Source organism: Gopherus flavomarginatus, chromosome 3 (genome assembly GCF_025201925.1).
Source record: "Gopherus flavomarginatus isolate rGopFla2 chromosome 3, rGopFla2.mat.asm, whole genome shotgun sequence".
Classification (NCBI taxonomy): Eukaryota; Metazoa; Chordata; order Testudines; family Testudinidae; genus Gopherus; species Gopherus flavomarginatus.
Window position 1 is genome coordinate 13,021,051 of NC_066619.1, and position 25,989 is coordinate 13,047,039.

Here is a 25,989-nt window from a genome sequence, read left to right on the forward strand (position 1 = left end):
GCTGCACTTGTTTTGGTGCGGCACCTACACTAGCACAGTTTTGGTTTTTCAAAAAATAAAGTGATTTTTATATGTCTGGAAAAAAAATGATTTTTATGCTTTTTTCACAGTTGTGCCATAGTCTATGGCAATAAACTGGTGGCCAGTATGTGCATGTAATCATGTGTTCTTCCAGACTGAGTCAGAACCGCTCAGTTGTGTGTTATAGGCCCTAAACTGCTACACCTAAGGGAGTTTCTCCTTTAATGTAAGTAATAGGGCCTGTACTTTTGGAGCATGAGTTTTATCCCTACTGCTGCCATGAAGCTCCAAGCAACCATAATGTACAACATCGTTTTAAGTGTTAAGCCCTAAATGGCTATAGACTTCTTCTAATCTTTGTGTGTAAAATCTAGTGTCATATTTAAATTATCTACTCACAGTCTTACCAGTAGGGGTGCCCTACTACATTTTGCTTCCTGTGTAGGCAATAGTCCACCAATCAGAACAGATGCTTTAGTTTGCCATTCACTGCAATGTCTTCTTTTCCTCAACAATTGGCCTGGATGGGTCCTATCGCTCGAAACAGTGAGTGAATTCCAATGAAAGTTTTGGGGATTTTGAGCTCATCGTGCTAAATTGGGAAATGCTCACTAAGCACTTGAGACAAGATTTTCAAAAATAGTGTGTGTGATTAGGATCCTACATTCATAAAGTCTTTCCAATGACAACAGGCCTCGGATCAGGGCTCTAGTCTCTTAAATAAATGCTGAGCACTTTTGAAAAGTAGGCATTTAGGCCGAGAATTGCAAAGCCATTTAGATGCCTAACTCCTATTGATTTCCTTGGAAACTAAGCATCTATCTATCTTCGAGGATCTGCACCTAAGACCCTAATTCAGCCAAACATAAAAGAAAAAGGTTAACTTTAAGTAAGAGAATAGTGGTGTGAGGGACTATGCATGTGCTTAAAGTGAAGCCTGTGTTTTTGTGCTTTGCTGTATTTGACCTCATTTAAGTGATCAAATATGGACATGTGGTCCTAACTTTAAGCACTCATTTTGATGGTTGGAAGAAACAGCTAGACGAATTCAAACCAAAAATAAGGTGAAAAAAATGTTAGCAGTGAGTGTTCATATCCATTGGAACAGCTTCCCAAGGGATGTAGTGGATTAAATCTTGGCTCCACTGACATCAATGGCAAAACTCCCATTGGCTTCAAGGGGACCATGGTTTCACCCTTTAAATCAAGAATTGATTTAGTTCTAGAAGGTAGGTTGTAGCTGAACCACATGTTATTACTGAGTGAAACTATGGCCTGGATTACGCCTCAGGTCATTCTAGATGACCATGGTTCCTTCTGGCCTTCAGATTTATGAAACTATGAAAATCTTGACCTTGGGTATTGTGGTGAGGGGCAATACAGAGTACTTGACAGAGATTAAAGACATGACCTTCTCATCCAATGAAGAGCGATAGTTTAAAGAAAAACAGATAATTCCATAATAGACCATCTTCTCTTGAATTGCTCCCAGTTTCAGTGTGCAATAAATACTAAGAGGCAGAGGTAATAAATAACAGACATATTGGGGCATCATAATGCATTGTCTCTTTTCCTGAATTTCCTTCAAAGGCTCTGAAAGCACCCATGGAGGGTGTTGAAGTCAAGAGAGAAACAAAAGGGGAAAAGAAGACACAAAACCAGACTCCAGTGAGAAAATGTGGGAAGGGAGTCAGCAAAGCCGTGGGCTATATCACAGGAGACATGAAACAGTTTGGAGTCTGGCTTCAAGGTAATTCCATAGCGACCAGTATGTTCCATCTGTATCAACTAATTCAAGGATGATCTGGCTTAATAAACTGCGGAACAGAAATGATAATACTGAACCATTCCTACATTGTAGGAGAAATGCTCCCTTGTGCAAAGAACCAGCCCAAGGCTTATCCACCACCCAAGTCCAGAGGGTGCATAAGCTGAAATTCACCCCATGTGCCAGCCCCTCCGCAGAGAAGTGAATTTCATCTTGTGAGTGTAACAGAGGATGTTTATTTCAATGTGGGTCGTTCCTTATCATGCTCCCCTTTCTTTCCACAGACTAATGTTTGTCATGCCCAAATGCCACTATGAAGTTAAATCATAGACTCATAGACTCTAGGACTGGAAGGGACCTCGAGAGGTCATCGAGTCCAGTCCCCTGCCCTCATGGCAGGACCAAATACTGTCTAGACCATCCCTAATAGACATTTATCTAACCTACTCTTAAATATCTCCAGAGATGGAGATTCCACAACTTCCCTAGGCAATCTATTCCAGTGTTTAACTACCCTGACAGTTAGGAACTTTTTCCTAATGTCCAACCTAAATCTCCCTTGCTGCAGTTTAAGCCCATTGCTTCTTGTTCTATCATTGAAGGCTAAGGTGAACAAGTTTTCTCCATCCTCCTGATGACACCCTTTTAGATACCTGAAAACTGCTATCATGTCCCCTCTCAGTCTTCTCTTTTCCAAACTAAACAAACCCAATTCCTTCAGCCTTCCTTCATAGGTCATGTTCTCAAGACCTTTAATCATTCTTGTTGCTCTTCTCTGGACCCTCTCCAATTTCTCCACATCTTTCTTGAAATGTGGTGCCCAGAACTGGACACAATACTCCAGTTGAGGCCTAACCAGCGCAGAGTAAAGTGGAAGAATGACTTCTCGTGTCTTGTTTACAACATCCTGGGTTTTGATCGCTCAATAAATCAGCAGCGAGATACTCACCCAATCTGCCATCCGAGATGCAGACATCATACATAAGCCAGTTTGTATGAATCTGGCCCAGCATGCTTTAGAATAGGAAACTCTAACAGCTACACTATTAGTGTCAGTTAGGTTTTCAGCTGCAAACCATTGTACAGGCAATCATAAAATCTGAGTCGAGTTTTACAGCCTCACTGATCCATGCCTTGATTTTGCTGCCAAGCAATGTGGCGCCCTTGCATTTCTCCATGCGTTTCCAGAAAACCATCCTGGACAGACCATCTCATTTATCAAGTGTTTACAATGTGATCTCTTCCAGATAAACCGGTCCCATTTCAGTTTGTCGACTGGGTCCTGCGAGGGATATCCCAGGTCATGTTTGTCAATAACCCTCTCAGTGGGCTTATCATGATTGTTGGGTTCCTTGTCCAGAATCGTTGGTGGACACTTACAGGCTGTTTAGGAACAGTTGTCTCAACGTTAACAGCACTTCTTCTGAATCAGGACAGGTAGATTTGTCTTGTGATTTAAAATATTGTGATAAGTGAGAAATAGATCCAAGTTCAAATATCTGCCCTTTGATGTGCTGAGTAGCTAGTATTGCCTTAGCTTAACATATCTATAGAAAGAAAATGTGCTTCCTAACCTATTCTTATATAGGTTGTTATACTCTGAAACATAACTGCGAGGGAATGCTGTCTTCACTAAGAAATACATTTTTCCTACACCTTCAAGACCCGAGCTCCTGAAATCCTAACTGAGGCAAAACAAGCCCAGGAGTTAGGATATGTACAAACGGAGAACAGAAGCCCAGGGAAGTTAAATGACTTGCCCCTGGTCACCAAGAAGCCTGTATCACAGGTGAGACTTGAATCCAGATCTCTCAAGGGTCAATCCAGTACCTTAACCACAAGACCAAGGAACTGGGAGCCAGGACTTTTAGGTCCTGATTCTTCCCTTACACTGGTATAATTCCACTGGTAGACAGCACACCTGGAAATTACATTCCAGCACAGGAAGCATTGATTCACCGCAGGTGAAGGGACAGAGTTAAGTGATGATGTATTTCAACAACAACAAAACCTTCCAGTCAATTGTCTTTCTCCCACAGATCATCCATAGCAGCAGGACTGCATGGCTATAATGGGGTCCTGGTGGGACTGCTCATAGCAGTATTATCTGACAAGGGAAACTTCTATTGGTGGCTTCTACTGCCTGTTGCTGCAGTATCCATGACATGGTAAGTCGCACACTTTTAGGCTTCTGTGAAAGCCTAAACACTTCTATGTCATAGAATTTAAGGGCAGAATGGACCACCAGATCATCTAGTCTGACCTCCTGCATATCATAGACCACCAACACCCACCCTCTAAACCCAGCAACTGAAATGAGACCAAAATATTACAACTCCCACAGATTAGACTCCTACATGCCACAGGCAGAGAATAAGAGGGATTGAGGTGCACCAGTGCTTAGATTCTGATTCTTTCTGTTCCTAAGACATTGGCTGTCATATGTTGTCTTGCATAGATTTTTAAACTAATGAAATCATGCTACTACTGCTACTCCTGGGGGAATTCTGGGCCACTGTGCACATGCAGAATTCATGTCCCCCACAGATTTCTTTGCTTCTCTGCAGAAAAATGACTTTCTGACAGGGAAGCAAAGGGAAGTCACGAGAGCGGTCATGCACCCCTCCCCAGCAGTGCAGGCAAGTCATTCCAGCCACCTGGAACAGCTGGCAGAGAAGTAAATCACTGCAGCAGTGCAGGGGTGGAGACACCCTGGTTGGTGGCTCATACCCTGTCTCAGGCATGACTCCCCTTCCCCTGAAAGGAGCAGCTAGGGCTAGGTCAGAACCACCCCCAGAAACTTCCTCAGGCTGCAGGAAGCTGCATGAATGCACACACGCACATGCTTCCTGCCCAAATCACTCCTCAGCCATGACTTCCCCTGCATCCAGAACCCTCACCACCAACCACCCACCCCACCAAGCCTCACCTCCTGCATTCATAGCCGCCCTGCACCCAGATCCCCCCATCAAGCCCCAACTCCCCAGCTGGACTCCCCTGACCCCCACCCCTGCACCCAGACCATCCCCCACTGACCTCTCTGCACTCAAACACCTATCTTGGTGAGCCCCACCCCACCTGCACCTGGACAACTCGGACCTTCACCCCACTAAGCCCCTACCAGCTGCATCCAGACCCCCACCCCACCAAGTCCTACTCCCTCCATAAGTCCCCCACACTCAGAACCCCTCTGATGAGCCCCAATCACCTTCACCTGAATCCTCCTGCAGAGTCTCATTGTCCCCCAATGAGCCCCTGTGCATCCAGATCCATCTCCTGCACCTAGACCCACCCACTGAGCAGCACACACCCAGATTGCCCTACCTAGAACACTCTCACCCTACAGCTGTATCCCCACCACCACTAAACCCTTCCACACTTGGATCCTGCCAGACTGAGCCTCTCCAGCCACACCTGGTGCACCTGGTGTGAAGGAGCAGGTGGGTCGGGTGCAGCCTCACCACCAAGTCCAGGGTCAGGGCCGGGGGCTGCAGGGTGATCTCCCACCTCTGTGCAGCCAGTGGCCTCTGTTTCCCACGGCCATGTGGAGTCTCCACATTTAGTTATGGGGAAAAAATTGCAACATTTTAAAATATTGTGAGCAGAATTTTGGAGGAGGGATGCAGAATTCCCTCCAGAGTATACCACACATGCATTGGCTTCTAAAGCAGTGATTTTTTACTATTATTTACCTTTATACATTTTAGATTAATCCTTTCTAAAATACATTCCCAGTTTATATGTAATTTCCATGTTTAACTAAAATTAATTCAGTGTCCTAAATGTTAGCCACATGTCAATTGCCCATTGTAATGTGAACATCAACATTCTTTTCACCATTTCCCTGCCCTTGTAAACCACAAGTTTTTCATTTTTTCTTTTACTTGTATAAATGGGTATTTTAAAAATGTTATAAAAATTTACCAGCCCAGGCACAGAACCTACGTACCTGCCCTTAACCATGATGATTGATGAAAACAACTAATGATATTTTACTGGCCTGTCAAACAATGATGTGCCCAGGCAGACTGGCAATCGGTCTTTCGAACTCAGGATATTTTGCTGGAAAGGGCTGAAACACATAGATTCTCATCTGCCTAAAGCTCAGGTGGTGAATTATAACCAGTTTTGTTGCTGTAACTCAAATGGTCATAGGCTTTGTCTATTGATTTATTTAGCCAGGGTCCCAACCCATAAGCTTGGATACACTCTAAGCTTTCTCCCAGTTCAAGGCTTCAGTCTGGTCTGATTTGGGCCCCTCTCTAGCCCTAATAAATTAAGAGCCAGATCCTCAGCTGGTGTAAATCAGCTTTGTTGAAGTCCATGAAGCTTCACCAGTTCACACCAACTGAAGATCTGTCCCTAAATATGTTTAGGGTAATGAACGCAGGGAGGAAAACTGTGTATTGCTGATTGCAATGTACAAGTATGGATGTGGGACTTGCAAGATAACCGAAAATAAATCTGATTGTATCAGAAGCACCTCCGGAACTCAAACAGTTCCTAAAAACCAAAAGGCATGAAGAGTATGCATTTCCTATATTATTTGTCAGGATAATGGATAGTTTTTGCCTGGCTGAGCGATCTGAGGAATTACTCTTCACAAGCCTCTAATGAGATCATTTTGTTTTTCTCTTTAAGCCCAGTTTTCTCCAGTGCTTTAGGCTCAATCTTCAGTAGGTGGGATCTTCCTGTTTTCACCCTGCCTTTCAATGCAGCACTGACATTATACTCTGCGGCCACTGGACACTACAACCTTTTCTTCCCTACAGTCCTCACTAAGCCTGCAACATCAGTGCCCAATATCACCTGGTCCACCATTGATGTGCCAAAGGTAAGAGTCACTAAAAGTTCCATGCCTGTTACACAGTAAGCCAATAAAGAGCCATGTCCTTTTAGTTTATATGACAAAGACAGAGCCCCAAAATACAATTCTGTATTTCCATGGTAACAAGTAACCGATATGTAATATTTTACTATGGTAACTGTGACTTCAATTTTAGAGTTTCCAAGTATCTTAAGCACACAACTGGACCTAAATACATGTTATAATCCGCAGTGAATCTCTCTGGATTCTAATAATCCATTACCATGGAGATACTGGTCATGGCTCCATAGTTCTGTTCCAATTTTCATGTAATTCTGGAATTACACCTTTGTATCACATATGATTAATATAATCTATTAAGCTTTTTAAAATCATCTTCTTGTTAAGAAATTGACACAGACACTATGTCATAAACAGATAAGAAAGAGTTAATAGAACAGAAGTACTTCATCTCTCTTTTGCCTGTAAAGAGTTAACAAGATCAGTGAGCCAGGCTGTCACCTGACCAGAGGACCAATCAGGGGACAGGATACTTTCAAATCTTGAGGGAGGGAAGTTTTTGTGTGTGTGCTGTTAGATTTTGGTTGTTATTCTCTCTGGGGGCTCAGAGGGAGCAGACGTGCAACCAGGTTTCTCTCCAATCTCTCCGATACAGGCTCTTATAAATTCAGAATAGTGAGTACTAGGTAGGTAAAGTGAGCTAGGCTTATGGTTGTTTTCTTTATTTGCAAATGTGTATTTGGCTGGAAGGAGTTCAAATTTGTATTTTGCTGAAAGGGCTTTAATTTGTACTTGTATACTTAGGCTGGGAGGGTATTCCCAGTGTCTATAGCTGAAAGACCCTGTACCTATTCCATTTTAAATTTACAAAGATAATTTTTACTGTTTTTCTTTCTTTAATTAAAAGCTTTTCTTGTTTAAGAACCTGATTGTTTTTTTATTCTGGTGTGAGACCCCAGGGGACGGGGTCTGGATTCACCAGGGAATTGGTGGGAGAAAGGAGGGAAGGGGGAGAGAAAGGTTAATTTTCTCTCTGTGTTAGGATTACTTTCTCTCTCAGGGAGAGTCTGGGAGGGGGAGAGAGAAGGAGGGGGGGAAGGTGAATTTTCCTCTCTGTTTTGAGATTCAAAGAGTTTGAATCACAGTGATCTTCCAGGGTAACCCAGGGAGGGGAAGCCTGGGAGAGGCAACGGTGAGGGAAAGGGTTTATTTTCCTTGTGTTAAGATCCAGAGGGTCTGGGTCTTGGGGGTCCCCTGGCAAGGCTTTGGGGGGACCAGAGTGTACCAGGCACTGGAATTCCTGGTTGGTGGCAGCTTTACAAGTACTAAGCTGGTAATTGAGCTTAGAGGAATTCATGCTGGTACCCCATCATTTGGACACTAAGGTTCAGAGTGGGGAATTATACCATGACACACTATCACAAGGAGATGTTTAGAAACTCATGTTCAGGCAAACATGCAGATTTTTTATAGTCAATATTTATGCTGGAGCTACACCAAAACAATTTTTCTACTCTTGTGGCCCCCCTACTATTAACCAACCAGGGCTATTTCCAAAGTTGTGCCGCCATCATTAATTAATGCCAATGTATCAAAAAAGCTTGTAGAAATGGGTATTTCCATTTAAAACTTGTTAAGACAGATAGGAAAAGGAAATCAACCTTTGCCAAGTAGCGAACAAACAAACAAACAACCCAATGATGACAGATATTATTTATAAGCATCTAACAAGAATTTAAAATTTAGAGAGAGCAATAAAACAAAGTACAACTCCACAGGGCACATCATCAAATGAGAGCCACAGAACCAAGCCAAAACTGAAAATTACCGCATATACTTGTTCATAAGCCAAATATTTTTGGTAAAAAAATGCCGCATCAAAGAGCAGGGGTTGGCTTATAAACAGGTCTACACCAAAATTTGATGATTTTAAACTCTATGGAATCATTGACTATTTAATACATTGTCGTTTTGTTTACCTGGAGAGTCTGCAGGCATGGACCCCTCAGCTCCCTGTGTCCGCAGTTAGCCGTTCCCAGCCAATGGGAGCTGCGGGAAGTTCCCATTGGCTAGGAACAGCAAACCACAGCCACTGGGAGCTGAGGGGCTCCGTGCCTGTGAACACCTCAGGTAAACAAAACGTCCAGGCCCACTAGTGGCTTACCTTAATGGGCCAGGAGCCAAAGTTTGCCAACCGCTGAAATATAGAGTCGGCTTATGAAAGGATCGTACAGATTTCGCCATTTTTACCTAACCATCTTTGGGGGTCGGCTTATAAACGAACGGGCTAATGAACAAGTATATACGGTACTCTATATGTGGCCGGTGACCTCCCCAACACTGCATTACTTGCACACCTCAAATGCCTATTGATTCCAAAGAGAGTTTGGGGTGCAAAGGAAAGAACAGATTCTCTGCTGAGGGAGATGAATAAAGCTCCTTTGAAGTGAATGGAAGGAGGCCAATTTATGACAGCAAAGAATTTGGCCTGGGCCTTTTCTTGGAAAATACCTTCATTAGAGACCACATAAACCCTGCTTCAGTGGAGATTTATTAATATTAAAGGAAAGAATTAGAAACATCTTCTTATCTTCACAAATGACTTGAAAGGTGAAAGAGAAGATCATCTAGAAATGCCAGCTGGCTACCCAAAACTGTAAAAACTATCTGCTGACAGGCTTCAGAGTAGCAGTCGTGTTAGTCTGTATCCACAAAAAGAACAGGAGTACTTGTGGCACCTTAGAGACTAAAAAATTTATTTCAGCATAAGCTTTCATGGGCTACAGCTCACGTCTTCAGATGCACAGAATGGAACACACAGACAGGAGATATTTATACATACAGAGAACATGAAAAGGTAGAAGTATGCACACCAACAGGAAGAGTCTAATCAATTGAGATGAGCTATCATCAGCAGGAGAAAAAAAACTTTTGAAGTGATAATTGAGATGACCCATAGAAGGTGTGAGGAGAACTTAACATAGGGAAATAGATTCAATTAGTGTAATGACCCAACCATTCCCAATATCTGTTTAAACCTAAGTTAATTGTATCTAATTTGCCCAGAAGCCACCTACTACAGGACAGGCCCAACAAAAAAGATAACAGAAGGCCATTAGCCATCACCTACAGCCCCCAACTAAAACCTCTCCAGCGCATCATCAAAGAACTACAACCTACCCTACAACCTACAACTCTCACAGATCTTGGGAGACAGGCCAGTCCTTGCTTACAGACAGCCTCCCAACCTGAAGCAAATACTCACCAGCAACTGCACACCATACACACTAACCCAGGAACCTATCCTTGCAACAAAGCCCAATGCCAGTTCTGTCCACATATCTATTCAAGTGACACCATCATATGACCTAATCACATCAGCCACGCCATCAGAGGCTTGTTCACCTGCACATCTACCAATGTGATATATGTCATCATGTGCCAGCAATGCCCCTCTGCCATGTACATTGGCCAAACCAGACAGTCTCTATGCAAAAGAATAAATGGACACAAATCTGACATCAGGAATCATAACATTCAAAAACCAGTGGGAGAACACTTCAACCTCTCTAACCACTCAGTGACAGACTTGAAGGTGGCAATTTTGCAACCAAAAAACTTCAAAAACAGACTCCAAAGAGAGACTGCTGAACTCGAATTAATATGCAAATTAGATACAATTAACTTAGGTTTAAACAGAGACTAGGAATGGTTGAGTCATTACACTAATTGAATCTATTTCCCTATGTTAAGTTCTCCTCACACTTTCTATGGATCATCTCAATTATCACTTCAAAAGTTTTTTTTCTCCTGCTGATGATAGCTCATCTCAATTGATTAGACTCTTCCTGTTGGTATGCATACTTCCACCTTTTCAAGTTCTCTGTATGTATAAATATCTCCTATCTGTGTGTTCCATTCTATGCATCCGAAGAAGTGAGCTGTAGCCCACGAAAGCTTATGCTGAAATAAATTCTTTCGTCTCTAAGGTGCCACAAGTACTCCTGTTCTATTTGCTGACAGAAAGAGCCGTTTCCATGGAACTGATGTTCATTAAAATGAGGCCTTTTGGGGAGGTGGGGAGGCCAAAGCATCAGATTTCAATTTATTCTATTATCGATATCTGAACACAACATCAGTCGTGGAAAAAATGTTAGGTTGGAGACTTCACCTTACAATATTTAAGTCCACAGACTAAAGCAGAAAAAAGTGAAAGCTGTCAGTGCTTTTGAACGGGTGACTACCAAAGCTCACTATCTATGTGGCTCGTTTCTGGACTACTGATTAACACAACCCTTGGTTAGGTTTGCACAGAGCGAAAAACCCTGCGGGACAATAAGGGGCATATGAGTAAGTGACAGAGAGTCACGATCAGGCATGTCAGCCCCCTGGCACTGCCTGAATAGAATTCCCAAAATAACTGCATTGTCTCAAAGTGAAAGGAGGCTGATAAGTTTGAAATCGCAGAGCCTGAATTTGACAGGAGGTCTGAAGGAGCTTTGGCCTATTTACACTAGGCTAATTTCTCTCTTAGTTTCTTTCTCTAATTTCTTTTGTCTCAGAAGAAACAAAAGGCCAAAGAGAATGTTGAGGTGCTGACCTAGAATGCAGAAATTCAAGGGCAAGAGAGGGACTAACAACAAACAACCTTCTTCAACTCCAGGGACCATGGGCCTGATCTGACGCTTATTGTGGTCAATGGCAAGACTCCCATGGACTATAATGGGAAATAGATCAGGTCCTATGCTATCAGATGAAATTTAAAATCCTCAAGAGATCCAGGTGATGGCAACCAAGGAACACAGACTGGTAGTAAGCACTGGGAAAGCCTGAGATCTGGCTTTGAAATACTCCACTGTTTAAGTTTCAGCTCTGCTGCCAGGACTTTACTCTGACTAAACTCTCCCGTAAACTTTCATATGGAATTTTTTTTTGGCGGGGGTGGTGCTTTCTGGTGCTTTTTCTGCAACAACACAGCATGCACTGAAGCAGTTGCATTAGGACTGAGAGCAGCAGTTGCAATGAGAGACTTAAGGAGCTCAATCTGTTTAGCTGACATCAATAAAGAAAATCAAGAGATGGCTCGATCTTGGTGTATAAGTCACTTCATGCGAAGAAAATACCAGACAGTAAAGGACTCTTTAACCTAGTGGAGAAAGGCATAATAGGAATCAATGGCTGGAAGTTAAACCCAGACAAACTCCACTCACAAATAAGGCATAAATTCTTAGCAGTGAGGTTGATTAATTACTGGAACAAACTACTAAGGAAAGTGGTGGATTCTCTGTATCTTGATGTCTTCACATCAAGACTGGAGGCCTTTAGTCAAACACAAGTTATTGCTCTCAATTCAGCAGTAACTGGATGAAATTCTATGGTCTGAGATAAAGAGGAGAGCAGACTAGATGATATAATGATCCCTTCCAGTCTTAAAATCTATGTCTCTGTGAAGATCTGCTGCATAAAGGAGGACCAGCACAGTTAAAGTTAAATTCCTATCCTCTGTGCATCATGGTTAAAAATTACATGGCTCATCACAGGAGTTAAAGGAAGTGGATGGGGCAGAAGTGTGGCCATTCACTATGGAAAATCCCTGTCGAATTTAATAGATACATTTTCTACAGATGTTTTCTATTGAATTCTATAGGATGATCCAAAACTATATCCAGGCTATAGAATTTTGTAGGCTGATTAAAAAATAAACTATTAACAGGTTGTTAGAGTGACAAGGTGGGTGAGGTGATGTCTTTTATTGGACCAACTTCTGTTGATGAAAGAGACGAGCTTTCCAGCCACACGGAGCTGCTTCTTCCTCCCCTACCGCATCTCTCTAATATCCTGGGACCAACCTGGCTACAGTTCCACTGCATAGAAATAGGCTGGCATTTTTATTAAATTTGATAGGTATTTGGAGGTCTTGTTATTGAATCCCATTAGCTTCATCCCTGTTAAATTGTACAGAACCTTTCCATCATTGGAGGTACAAGTCCGGTGCAGATTCATGGGGCCACAAAATGAGTGGGGGGGGGGGACGAATATGGGCTTTATCTGCTACTCCACTCCATAAGTACTACTAATGCTCTCCTCTCGGATGCATAAGGCCCTAACAGGGAGGATTTCCTCCTCCTCCTAATCCCTGTGTCATTACTACGGGAAATTTCCATGCATTTGGGTTTTGTTTGTATGCTCAGAAAAATGAAATAACAAATTCTTTAACAACTGAGAGACAAAATGGGTGAGATAATATTGTTGGACCCGTTTCTGTTGGTGAAAGAGACACGCTTTCAAGCACCACAGAGTTCTTCCTCAGATCTGGGAAAGGTAATTAGCGGGCATGTCTACACTGCAAGTAACCACCTTCAGCTGCACCCGGTCAGCTGATTCGGGCTGCGGGGCTGTTTAATTGCTGTGGAGATATTTGAGCTCCGAGATTCTCCTGATTTGCGGGGTCCCAGAGCACAGACTCTAGCCAAAGTCTGAATGTCTACACGGTATACAGCCCCAGAAGCGGTTCCAGACCCCAGGATGCCAAGCGCGTGCTTGGGGTGGCAAGCCGAGGGGGGGTGTTCTGCCGGTTGCCGGCACGCAGGCCGCCTTCGGCAGCATGCCTGCAGAGGGTCCTCTGGTACCACGGCTCCGGTGGACCTCCTGCAGGCGTGCTTGCGGAGGGTTCGCTGGTCCCGCGGCTTCGGTGAGGTGCCTGCGGGAGATCCACCGGAGCCGCGGGACCGGCAACCAGCAGAGTGCCTCCCAAGGCATGCCTCCATGCTTGGGGCAGAAAAATGTCTAGAGCCTCCCCTGTACAGCCCCATAGCCCAAGCAGCCCTAGTCCAAGTCATCAGATCTGGGCCAGCCACGGGCACTTAACTGCAGTCCATACAAACCTCAAGTGTCACAACGAAATACAAGGTGGACCTGATTGTTAAGCATAAGAAGTTAACACGTGTTGCAAGAAAATATTCAAAATGAAGTGGGCATTAACACCTCAGAAGTAGGTGCAATAAAAGATATTACCTCACCCATCTTGTCTCTTATATTCTGGGACCAACATGGGTACAAAAACAATGCAAACAATATACCGTGCAACAAAATGGGCAACAAAATGGCAAATGAAATTTAATGTGGATAAATGTAAAGTAATGCACATTGGAAAAAATAACCCCAACTATACATACAATATGATGGGGGCTAATTTAGCTACAACGAGTCAGGAAAAAGATCTTGGAGTCATCGTGGATAGTTCTCTGAAGATGTTCACGCAGTGTGCAGAGGCGGTCAAAAAAGCAAACAGGATGTTAGGAATCATTAAAAAGGGGATAGAGAATAAGACTGAGAACATATTATTGTCCTTATATAAATCCATGGTACACCCACATCTCGAATACTGTGTACAGTTGTGGTCTCCTCACTTCAAAAAAGATATTCTAGCACTAGAAAAGGTTCAGAAAAGGGCAACTAAAATGATTAGGGGTTTGGAGAGGGTCCCAAGGGAGGAAATATTAAAGAGGCTAGGACTCTTCAGCTTGGAAAAGAGGAGACTAAGGGAGGATATGATAGAGGTATATAAAATCATGAGTGATGTGGAGAAAGTGGATAAGGAAAAGTTATTTACTTATTCCCATAATACAAGAACTAGGGGTCACCAAATGAAATTAATAGGTAGCAGGTTTAAAACAAATAAAAGGAAGTTCTTCTTCACGCAGCGCACAGTCAACTTGTGGAACTCCTTACCTGAGAAGGTTGTGAAGGCTGGGACTATAACAATGTTTAAAAGGGAACTGGATAAATTCGTGGTGGCTAAGTCCATAAATGGCTATTACCCAGGATAGGTAAAGAATGGTGTCCCTAGCGTCTGTTCGTCAGAAGATGGAGATGGATGGCAGGAGAGAGATCAGTTGATTATTGCCTGTTAGGTTCACTCCCTCTGGGGCATCTGGCATTGGCCACTGTCGGTAGACAGATACTGGGCTAGATGAACCTTTGGTCTGACCCGGTATGGCCGTTCTTATGTTCTTATGTACCGTACACTAACCTCTCCTTTAAAAATGTCTGCAGTTGTTACAATCCATTCCAGTCGGCGTCGGCCAGGTGTATGGCTGTGATAATCCCTGGACTGGTGGCATCTTCCTGGTTGCTTTATTCATCTCCTCTCCTCTCATTTGCTTGCACGCTGCAATTGGATCAGCAGTGGGGATGCTGGCAGGTATTACAGATTTCTCTCTTACAAATGTCATACACGATCACTTAGAATGAAAAGAATTAAAGCCGGTGGAAACATTTGCAATCTATAAATGGTTTTCCTGATGGAAAAATGGCTTTTTTGACAAAAATGAAAACTTTTTCAAAAAGCACTTGGGTTGAAGTTTTGAGTTTGTGATGAAAAATTTCAAGATTTCAAAAAAACTCATTTTGTTGCAGTGAGGAGGGAAAGCTACTCTCACATCTTCACTTCTCCTCTCCCCTTTATGAATGGACAAACAGTTAAAAAAAACGAGAAAGAGAGAGAGCACAAATGATTTTTACACACCAAAATGAAACACAATTTTTCAAATGTCTTTTATTTTAAATTTTGTTTAGAAATTTTTCTTTGAAAACATGAAATATATTTTGTGGTAAAGTTCAAATAAAACAAAAAAAAATCAAGAAATATACTGATCTTTTTGACCACTTCCATAAAGAACAAGAGATTTCTGTGGTTCTGAAATGTAGGGCTGGGAAAGCATTTAGGCCCAGATTCACAAAGGTACCTAGATGGCTAACTTCCCCTGGGTGTTAGGTGCCTAAATACCTTTGTGAATCTGGGCCTCACGGTCCAAATCTGCCTTCATTCATCAGCTTCCAGTGAGTTCATAGAAGCAGGGATTCTGTTCTCAGTCACTCCAAGGAAGTCCAGAGTAACTCCACTGACTTTGGTGGAGTAACTCTGAATTTACACCAGCGGGAGTGAAATCAGAGCTTGGCCCAATGGGAGTGATACCCCTGAGCACAGAACTGAACCCTTTACAAGTCTGATTCATTCCAGTTCTTAACTTCTTTTACTCCTTAAGCCCAGCAGTGACATTTTTCTAACTTCCTTTACAGCACTGAGCCTAGCAGCACCTTTTAGCAATATCTATGCTGGCTTGTGGAGTTACAACAGTTGCCTCGCATGCATCGCTATCGGGGGCATGTTCTATGCTCTGACATGGCAGACCCACCTGCTAGCAATTGCCTGTGGTATGTACCTGGTGGATGTCTATGGCTGGGGTGATTCCTTATGAAAACAAAAATACAGGAGGCTTTTGTACTAGAGAGGAGTGAAGCCACAAAGTTCACAGCTAGGTCTGCAGATGAACTTAGGCAAGGCTAAAGATTATTTCCATCAAAGGTGTTGATTAGGGGCCATCCCTCTAATTTATGCTGTCAAAACAAACATACCTTTGCCTTCAGCCATGCCAAAGGAAGAGCTGTTTGCCTAATGATTGTGACTTATCGATAGAAGTTCTGATGTATAAAATGTATCTGTTCAATGCTCTTCAATATGTCGTGCTGGTATAGCTGAAACTAGGGATGGACCCAAACGATTTCCCCAGATATGGACATGCCTAAACTCTGGAGACAATCAGCACCAGACTGATCCATCTCTACCTGAAACTACATTACACAACTTACTATCCCTATTTAAATGGAGAGTGGTATTGTGAGGTAGCACAGAGTTCTTTCAGAAATGCCTTTATTAAGCAATTCCAGGTCAGGTTTCAGTATGTCTGCATCATGTAGATCTCAGAATGGACCCTTTGCTCATTCAGTAAATGAGATTTGATTTCTTCACTGGCTCCCATTATAGTCTGGCTGTGTCCTAAAGACAGAAAAGATACAGGGGGAAACAGTGTTTTCCATCTCATACCAGCCTTCGAGGTGCATCCTTGCAATTTCAGCAGACACGTTTCCCATGATTCTCTTTCCACAGTCACACTCTGAGACTTGTAAATTTTAAGGCCAGAAGGAGCCATCATGATCATTAGTCTGACCTCCTGCTCACCTCATGAACCTCACCCGCCCACTCCTGTAATATGCCCATAACCTCTGGCTAAGTTACTAAAATCCTGAAATCTCGATTGAAAGACTTCAAGTTACAGAGAAGTCACTATTTACAGTAACTCAAACCAGCAAGTGACCCACCCTACGGAGGAAGGTGAAAAAAACCCAGTGTCTCTGACCTGGGGGAAAATTCCTTCCCGATCCCAAATATAGCAGTCAGTTACAACTGCAACAAGGTCATTAATTAACATGTTAAATAAGATTGGTGGCAAGTCTGATCCCTGAGGAACTCCGCTAGTAATCTCCCTCCAGCTTGATAGTTCATGACTCATTGTAGTCTCCCACTTAACCAGTTCCTTACTCACCTTTCAGTTCTCTTATTAATCCCCATCTTCTCCAATGTAACAAATAATACCCCATGTGGGACTGCTTTCCTGAAATCCAGGTAGATTAGATCTTTTCATTGTTTCATTTCTATTTCTGGGCACAACCTATTGTGCCTTTTGCATGGTTGGAAGGCGCACGCACTCTCTGTGAAAAGTAGCATTCAGAATGAGACTAATCCTTAGGCTCTCATGAATCACAGGAGGAAGCAACTGTAAAGAGTAGTAGCAAGGCTTGCCCAAGATCACTGTCCTTACTCATTTCTTCAAGTGCCGTGAGTAATCGTATTTACCAGGAATTGTCTGTCTATCTGTCTCTTCACAGCATTCTTTTGTGCCTATCTGGGAGCAGCTGTAGCCAATATGTTTTCCGTGGTAAGTTTTTAATAGCTCGGGGCCAACTAACAGGGAAGTGAGATGTGTTTCTGAAGACAGATTTATATCCTCAATATTTCGTTTCCTAATCTCCAATGTGGTGTAAACAGGTTATTTATACAGCGCCATCCAATCCCATTGAGCAGGCATCCCAGAACTCCACCAGAGCGGGAACAGGTTTTGCCTCATGGAACAGTTGCACTGCTCATTAAAATATATTATAAATAACTTAGAACTTTTCATCTTCAAAGTGCAGGCACTACATGAACTAATCATCCCTCAAGGTAGGGCTCATTCTCCCTATTTTACAGCTGAAGACACTAAGGCCCCGCTCGTCAAAGGTATGTAGGCGCCTAACTCCCACAATGAGAGTTAGGCACCTGAATGCCTTTGAGGATATAGGACTAAGTGACTTGCCCAGGTAGACCACCTTAAGGACCTAGCCAGAGATTAATCCAGATGGCTCTCAATTTGCAAGGAAGCCAGGTCCCTTTGGGATTTGTCATGATGACAACAACAACTTGCCCAGGTGCTCATAAGGCGTTGGTGCAAGAACCAGGGCAGAGTTAATTTCCTGGCTTTTACTCCTGCATTCAGCTCTGTAGCCTGCTGGCCACATTCTGCCCCGCTTCACACTTGACCTCACTGGAGTTGCATAAGTATGACAGAGGGAAGGCGTTAGTCATACACCATTCTCGGTGCAGCCCATCCTCATCGTATGTGACAAGTCCCATAATGTTGTTATCATCCCACAAGCTTTGGTAAAGAGGAAAAAGGCACCTACCCACTTGGAAAACAAGACGCCTCTGAGAAGGCTCATCGCAGACCTAGCTTTGAATTATGTTTGGGGCTGGAGGATTAAGTTAAGAAGGGTCACAGAATGATTAAAATGATGAATATTCTCTTCTTTTCAGTTCGGATTAGCAGCGTTTACCTGGGCTTTTTGCTTGTCTGCATTCACCTTTCTGTTACTAAACACAAACATCTCCGCGATCTACAAGTTACCTCTCAACAAAGTCACTTACCCGGAAGCCAACCGAGTGTATTACCTCACGATGAAGAAGCAGTACTGGGTTTACGATGGCACCAGTGGTGCCATGGCTCTGGGCCCAAACTCAGAAGGGGCCCTGGCCAGATCGATCCCCCAGCCAGCTGAGCCAGCCAGGAAAGCTGTCTCCACCCCTGCTCTGCCCCCACCCCATCTCTTCCCCCCTCTGCTCCGCACCAGCCCCACCCCCACTCCATCCCCTCCCCTGAGCTATGTATCCTGGGGGACTGCAGCAGGGGTCGGGCACACCCTGCACTCAGCGGGCGGTGGGAAGTGGAGTGACCTGGCTCCAGCCCGCTCCACTCCGCCAGCTCCCAGACATGCCACCAGTGAGTGCTGGGTGGCAGTTACCTCCTACCCCCCAAGTCCCAAGGCTGGGAGCCAGGGGATCAGAGCGGAGCAGGTGGGGGCCAAGTTACTTCACTTTCCCCCACCCTGTGAGTGCGGGGTCAGACCCACCCTGCAATCACCAGGTGGCAGGAAGTAGAGCAACCCAACCCCACCCCACTCCGCTCCGCTGGCTCGTGCTGGATGGCGGTTTACCCCCTTCCCCCCAAGCCTGGGGAGGAGATGGAGCAGTGGGGAAGGGGCATGGGATGGGGAAGAGAAGGGGATGGGGGAAGCTGGAGCAGGGGGGAAGCAGGGGCAGAAGGGGGTGGGGTGGGGAGAAGATGGAGCAATGGCGAAGGGACATGGGATGGGCAAGAGAAGGGGATAAGGGAAGTGGGGGTAGGGGGAAGGGAGGAGATGGTGTAGTGGGGAAGGGGCATGGGATGGGGAAGAGAAGGAGATGGGGGAAGTGGAGGCAGCGGGGAAGGAAGTGGGTGGGATGGGGAGGAGATGAAGCATTGGGGAAGGGCATGAGATGGAGAAGAGAAGAGGATGAGGGAAGTGGGGGCAGGGGCGGCAGAGGCAGTGGGGAAGGAAGTGGGTGGGATGGGAGGAGATGGAGCAGTGGGGAAGGGCATGGGATGGGGAAGGGGCATGGGATGGGGAAGAGAAGGGGATGGGGCAAGCGAGGTTAGGGGAAGCGGGGGCCCAGCATGAGGATCCCCTTGGCAGAAGCTGGGGCTCCCTGTTAAGCAGGCTTATCAAACCCTCACCCTGACAAACCCCACCTCCTCTGTATCTGTACCACCCCAATGAGCCCCCCAGACACCCTCCCCACTGAGTCCCAACCACCTGCACCCCCACCCAAATGATCTGCACCTCCCCTGCACCTAGACCTCCCCGCTGAGCCCCAAACACCTTCACCTGGATCCCCTGCAGAGTCCCACTGCCACTGCTCCTGGAACCCTCAATGAGCTTCTGTGCATCCAGACCTCCCACTGAGCGGCCTGCATCCAGACCTCCCACTGAGCGGCCAGCACCCAGACTGCCCCCCAGAGAACTCTCCTACCCCCACCTGGATCCCCCCACACTAAGTCCCTCTGCACTTGGATCCTGCTGCCAGGCTGAGCCTGCTCACCCACACCTGGTGGGTGTTTATGAGGAGCTTCTCCCAGGTGTGAGGAGGCCACATGGGAAAGAGCACAAAGGTATTTGAAAATGTAACAAGTGGGCAAAGAAGGTTGATACCTTGGGCCGACTGGTGGCAAGATTCAGCATTTTGAAACTGAATGAAAGAGGTGAGGCAGGGTTGGGATATGCTGTGAAGGGCCTTGAAAGTAAAGTAAGTCAAGCACCAAAAGAGAAATATTCAAGGTGACCAGGCAGTATTTTCCTGCAAATTTTTTATTGATTTTTCAAACTGGAATATTTAAATATGAACAATGCTTCAAAAATCAGTTGAGAAATAATACTGTTTGCCATGCTTTACTTGCTAAAGCTCTGCACAGCATTTTGTGGTGTAAATAAAAAATTGCACATCTAGGTTTCAGGTTTTCATATATACATTTTCCTTCTCTGTTTAGTTGCAGCATTTTTTCCAAAGGCGCGCATTGTTTAAGTGATTGTAAAGATAGCAAATAGACTAGAAGTAAGTTATAAGTGAAAACAAGCAACAGAAAACTCAGCGGCTTTCCAGATTTTTAGGAGACTGTAGCCAATGACTGATGCAATATTTAGGGTTTGATTTTACAACTCAGACTCTATTTGTGCTCGTGCAGATTTACATCTGCAATTAATTGCATCTAAATTACAACAGTGCCACACAAATCAACGATTAGATGCCAAAGTGCTAGTGTTCGCACCTGCAGCTGTGAACATAGTTAGCTGATGGCACAGTTTTGTGCCTGAAGACCTGGACGCTGGGATGAGGTCCTTAATATCAGGGCATGAGTCCACTTCAATTCTCTTTGAAGTCAACAGGTCCCTTCAATGGGTATTGGATTGGGTCATATTTTGTCCTGAGAATGTGTATGTTTATATTTCTCTGTATATCTATATTCCTCTGGAAAATGTTAGCTATCACTGTTGAACTGAAATCTACCTTGTCAAGGGAATCTGCACCAGAGAAGGTAAAAACCACAGAGGAAAGGCAAAGACCAGATTTTACTGATATTGCAAAATCTAGAGAGTTATATGGAGCATACATTTTAAAGGCCTGATCCTCAGCTGGTGGAAATCAGCCTCATTACATTGACTTTGAGGGAGTTATTTCAGTTTATACCAACTGAGAATCAGGGTTATTATAGCAATACTAAAGCAAGTCATTCAGAAAAAAATTGAAATGAAGTGTGTCGTCTTCAGTCATTCATAAGATCCTATATGTCGCTTTTAGTGAATTGTGCCTTAGACAATATATATCAAATACAGAACTGGCATTTGCCTCACTGTGACAAATAGTCTACTCCACACTGTATATATTAGACAGACTTTAATTTCAGACAAGTTACCACAGAAATGTTATCCAGGAATCCCTGCCATTCACTGTTGTATCTACACATACCTATTTTGTCATTGTTTCCCAGAACAACAAACAGCTTCATCCTTGCTTACAGAAGTAACTTACCTTATTACTGAAGCTACGTTGTTGTGTTTCTCTGTGTCATTTATACCAAATAAGCTGTACTTGAAGTTCACAAATTGTGCGAGTTTTCAAGCTGCCTTTGGCATTCTCATTTTTTCACACTGAAATATGAGCAATTGTGGAATTGTGAGAAATGTCTCCAGTATGAGGGAGCTGTTCACTCTGAGAGTTTTCTGTTCTCCTCCTTCTTACACAGCCCCCATAGCCGTCAATATCACATCACAAAAACCCCCAGCTGCATTAAAAAGTTACATTTGAATAAAATTAGAATGTTTGCATCAAGTTCTGCTTGATGACAAAAGGATTCCCATCTCCTCTCAAAAAACACAGATGCCAATTAATTAATTATGTGTCCCCTAATTCAGTCTCACATGTTCCCTCTGGCTCTTGTCCTACATCGGTTTAATTCTGCACCCCTACACTTCAGATCAGCTACCTCTGAGACCTCACCCTGCTCCTAACCCCACATAAATGACCTCTGCATCCTATCCTGAACAATAACCCCACATCAATGAAATTTGTGACACCCCCAACCAGTATCTGCTTCTGTCACCCACCACATCACCGCTCCTGCTGTCAGTTGGCGGTTCTTCAACAAACATCCAACCTCCTTCAGAAGAAGGGGGACACTTCTTCCTGCACCCCTAGTCTAAAGAGGCAGGTGAAGGCACTGACAGTCATTGAGTGTGAGTGGACACGGACCCAGCAAGGAACACAGCTGAGTCTGAGAATACAGAGATTAGTGTTTTGGTAGCACTCCAGCCCTTTGCCTACTGTGGGATGTAAGAGGAAATAGCCTGCTCTGCCTGCTGAGGCAGGAATCTACCCCTGGGGAAGTACCGTAAGTGCAGGAACCACCCAGGCTGGCTAAGTAGTTCCTAAATTCCACACCCCGTGCCAGGAAACTTCATTGGCAGTGATGCTCTGTACCTCGGGGGAACACCCAACACTCCCATGTTCATCCTTGTAAAATGATTGTGTGGTATCCAATGTAAAGTTTGGCATGTTGTGTGTCTTCAGAAGGCTCATGATGCACTGAGCATGGTTTTTATAGTGATGTTATAGTAAGGTTATAGGTTATAATTTCATGTATATAGTTATGAGGCTGAAAATGTATCCTCATGGCTTAAAGCAAACCCAGGCAAAAACTCTCCAAGAATAGAGGGGCAGTTCACACCTCATCAGGGCTTGGACGGCAGAAACCCAGCCCAGCCTCACAGGAACAAAGGACGCTGGCCTAGCCAACAACAAAAGAATCTGTTAGATTCTCGAGTAAATCACCCCCCCTTCCTTTGTTCAGTTTGGGACTAGGATGAGGTAATGCTCACCTGACTTTGAAGCGGGGGGGCAAAGCCAAGAGGGAAGAAAGGACATGATAAAAGGGAGAGACATTTGCCATGCTCTTCCTCTCTCTTCCACCTACATCTACAGGCACCACCACCAAGCAACGAAAGCACTGATCAAAGGGGAGAGCCTGGCTGAAGGGCAACCAGCCAGCCTGAATTGAGAAGCATCTAAGTTTGTAAGGGCACTGAAAGTGTTAAGATCAGCTTAGAATGCGTTTTGCTTTTATTTCATTTGACCAAATCTGAGTTGTTATGTTTTGACTTATAATCACTTAAAATCTATCCTTATAGTTAATAAATCTATTTGTTTATTCTACCTGAAGCAGTGTGTTTGGTTTGAAGTGCATCAGAGACTTCCCTTGGGATCACAAGCCTTGTACATATCAATTTCCTAGTTAAATTGATGAACTCATATAAGCTTGCAGCATCCAGCAGGCATAACTGGACACTGCCAGACGGAGTTTCCTAGGATCATGTTTGAGGCCAGAGATATCAGCTAAGGTCGTTTGGTTGCACGATCCAAGGAGAAACTTACATGCCAGAGGCTGTGGTGAGTGGGGGTTTTACAGCAGAGCACGGTAAGGCTGGCTCCCAGAGTCAAGGATTGGAGTCACCTAACACATCACAGTCCAGATAACACCAGAGGGGAATGTCACACCCTGAATTTCAAGAGGCGGGTGAAGGGACTGGGTGTCATTGAGTGTGAGTGGCACAGAGTCAGCAAGGAACACAGCTGGCTCTGAGAATACAGAATTAGTGTTTTGGTAGCACTCCAGTCCTTTGCATACTGGGAAGTGAGAGGAAATAGCCTGCTCTGCCTGCTGAGGCAGGAATCTACCCCTGGGGAAGTACCATAAGCTTAGAAACAACCCAGGCTGGGTTAAGTGGTTCCCAGATCCCATGCCCCATGCCTGAGAACTCCACTTGTCTCTCACTTGGCCTGAACCCCATTGGGACCCTTCCACTCCTTGCGGTCAGAGTGGCACTGGAACATTTTTAGTAGTGGGGGTGCTGAAAGTGACCCCCTTACCCCTGTCCCTCCCCCATCCACAGGCTGGGAGCAAGGCTGTGCCTTGGGGAAGGAGGGACCCGGACAGGGGAAAGGAGGCCAAGGCCACAGCTGGGGACGGGCATGGGGCCAGGAACGGAGCCCCAGGCAGGCGCCGGCAGCCAGGACCCCACGTGTGGGGCCAAGAGCAGAGGCTCAGCTGTGGAGCCGGGCACGTGGCCCCGGGCACAGAGCCAACAGCCGGAAAGCTGGGCCGGCAGCCTGGGCCCCAGGAGCAGAGACCCGGGCACAGGGCTGGGAGTGGGGCGGGCCGTGGGAGCAAAAACCGGGGAGCGGAGGTGGAGCTGGTAACCGAGCCTCACGTAAGATGAGAGTTTGGGGAGCAGAGTGCGGGCGGACGACTAGGAGCAGGGCACAGGCACAGGAAACACCCCCAGGTTTTATGTGCGGAGCCAGCGGCAGGGGAGCGGGGCACGGGGCCTGCATAAAACCTAGGGGTCCTGCAGCACCCCCTGCATCCCTACTTCCCATGTCCATGCTTAGGGAGGCAGGAATAAGCCCCAGAAACAAAGGCTTCCAGAACAGCTTAATCAGAACAGAGTAGGCAACGAGGTTTGTTAACACCACTTGCCGTCACATACAACCCCTACCTAAAACCTCTCCAGCACATCATTAATGATCTATAACCTATCCTGGAAAATGATCCCTCACTCTCACAGACCTTGGGAGACAGGCCAGTCCTCGCTTACAGACAGCCCCCCAACCTGAAGCAAATACTCACCAGCAACTACACACCACAGAACAAAAACACTAACCTAGTAACCAATCCCTGTAATAAACCTCGTTGCCTACTCTGTCCCCATATCTACTCTAGTGACACCATCATAGGACCTAACCACATCAGCCACACCATCAGAGGCTCATTCACCTGCACATCCACTAATGCGATATATGCCATCACATGCCAGCAATGCCCCTCTGCCATGTACATTGGCCAGACCGGGTAGTCTCTACGCAAAAGAATAAATGAACACAAATTGGACATCAGGGATGGTAACATACAAAAGCCAGTAGGACAGAGGTGGGCAAACTTTTTGGCCCAAGGGCCACATTGGGGTTTCAAAACCCTATGGAGGGCCGCGTAGGGAAGACTCTGCCTCCCCAAACAGCCCCCTCCCACTTCCCGCCCCCTGACTGCCGCCCTCGGAACCTCCAACCCATCTAATCCCCCTGCTCCTTGTCCCCTGACCGCGTCTTACTGGGACCTCTGCCGCTAATCACCCCCCGGGATCCCACCCCCTATCCAACCCTCCTGCTCCCAGTTACCTGACCCCTATCCACACCCCAGTTCCCAACAAGCCCCGCGAGATCCCATGCCTATCCAACCCCGCCCCCTGTTCCCCATCCCCTGACTGCCACCCACCCGCAGAACCTCTGCCTCATCCAACCACCTCCTGCTCCCTGTCCCCTGACTGCCTCCCAGTACCCCCCATCCCTTATCCAACCCTCCCAGCCCCTTTACCATGCCGCTCAGAGCAGCATGTCTGGCAGCCGCGCCACCAGGCCGGAGCTAGACATGCTGCTACTGTGCTCAGCAGGATCTCAGAGCCCCGCCACCCAGAGCGCTGCCCGGGAGCTCAAGGGCCAGGCAGGACGGATCCATGGGCCAGATGTGGCCCCCAGGTCGTAGTTTGCACACCTCTCCTGTAGGAGAACACTTCAATCTCCCTGGACATTCTATAACAGATTTAAAAGTAGCCATACTTGAACAAAAAAGCTTCAGGAGACAGAAACTGCAGAACTAAAATTCATCTTCAAACTTAACACCATTAATTTGGGCTTGAATAGGGACTGGGAGTGTCTAGCTTACTACAAAAGCAAGTTTCCCTCTCCTGGAATTGACACCTCCTCATCAATTACTGGGAGTGGACTACATCCATTCTGATTGAATTGGCCCTGTCAACACTGGTTCTCCACTTGTGAGGTAACTTCCTTCTCTTCGTGTGTCAGTATAATAATGTCTGCATCTGTAATTTTCACTCCATGCATCTAAAGAAGTTTTACCCACAAAAGCTTATGCTCAAATAAATCAGTTAGTCTTTAAAGTGCCACCAGACTCCTTGTTGTTTTTTTGGATACAAACTAACACATTTACCCCCGATACTTTAATAATACGATATCACCACATGTAATCAGTTGATGTAACTGATTATTCCTGGA

General features: G+C 45.2%; 1 protein-coding gene across 11 annotated transcripts in view; it reads left to right on the top strand.

The window, feature by feature from the left end:
* The window catches only part of LOC127046497 (urea transporter 2-like), a 44,300-nt gene extending 24,505 nt beyond the window's left edge, over window positions 1–19,795 (top strand). For 9 of the 11 annotated variants that reach the window (XM_050943591.1, XM_050943594.1, XM_050943592.1 and 6 more), the window contains 8 exons: window positions 1,612–1,771; window positions 3,037–3,226; window positions 3,829–3,957; window positions 6,431–6,623; window positions 14,673–14,820; window positions 15,699–15,833; window positions 17,346–17,395; window positions 18,310–19,795. In XM_050943591.1, the coding sequence (XP_050799548.1) occupies window positions 1,612–1,771; window positions 3,037–3,226; window positions 3,829–3,957; window positions 6,431–6,623; window positions 14,673–14,820; window positions 15,699–15,833; window positions 17,346–17,395; window positions 18,310–18,930 (1,626 nt within the window). In that variant the 3' untranslated portion in view covers window positions 18,931–19,795. Of the gene's footprint in view, window positions 1–1,611; window positions 1,772–1,882; window positions 2,005–3,036; window positions 3,227–3,394; window positions 3,579–3,828; window positions 3,958–6,430; window positions 6,624–14,672; window positions 14,821–15,698; window positions 15,834–17,345; window positions 17,396–18,309 lie in introns of those variants that run through there. The other 2 variants (XM_050943599.1, XM_050943600.1) reach the window with 2 other exon arrangements.
* Window positions 19,796–25,989: the final 6,194 nt, after the last annotated feature.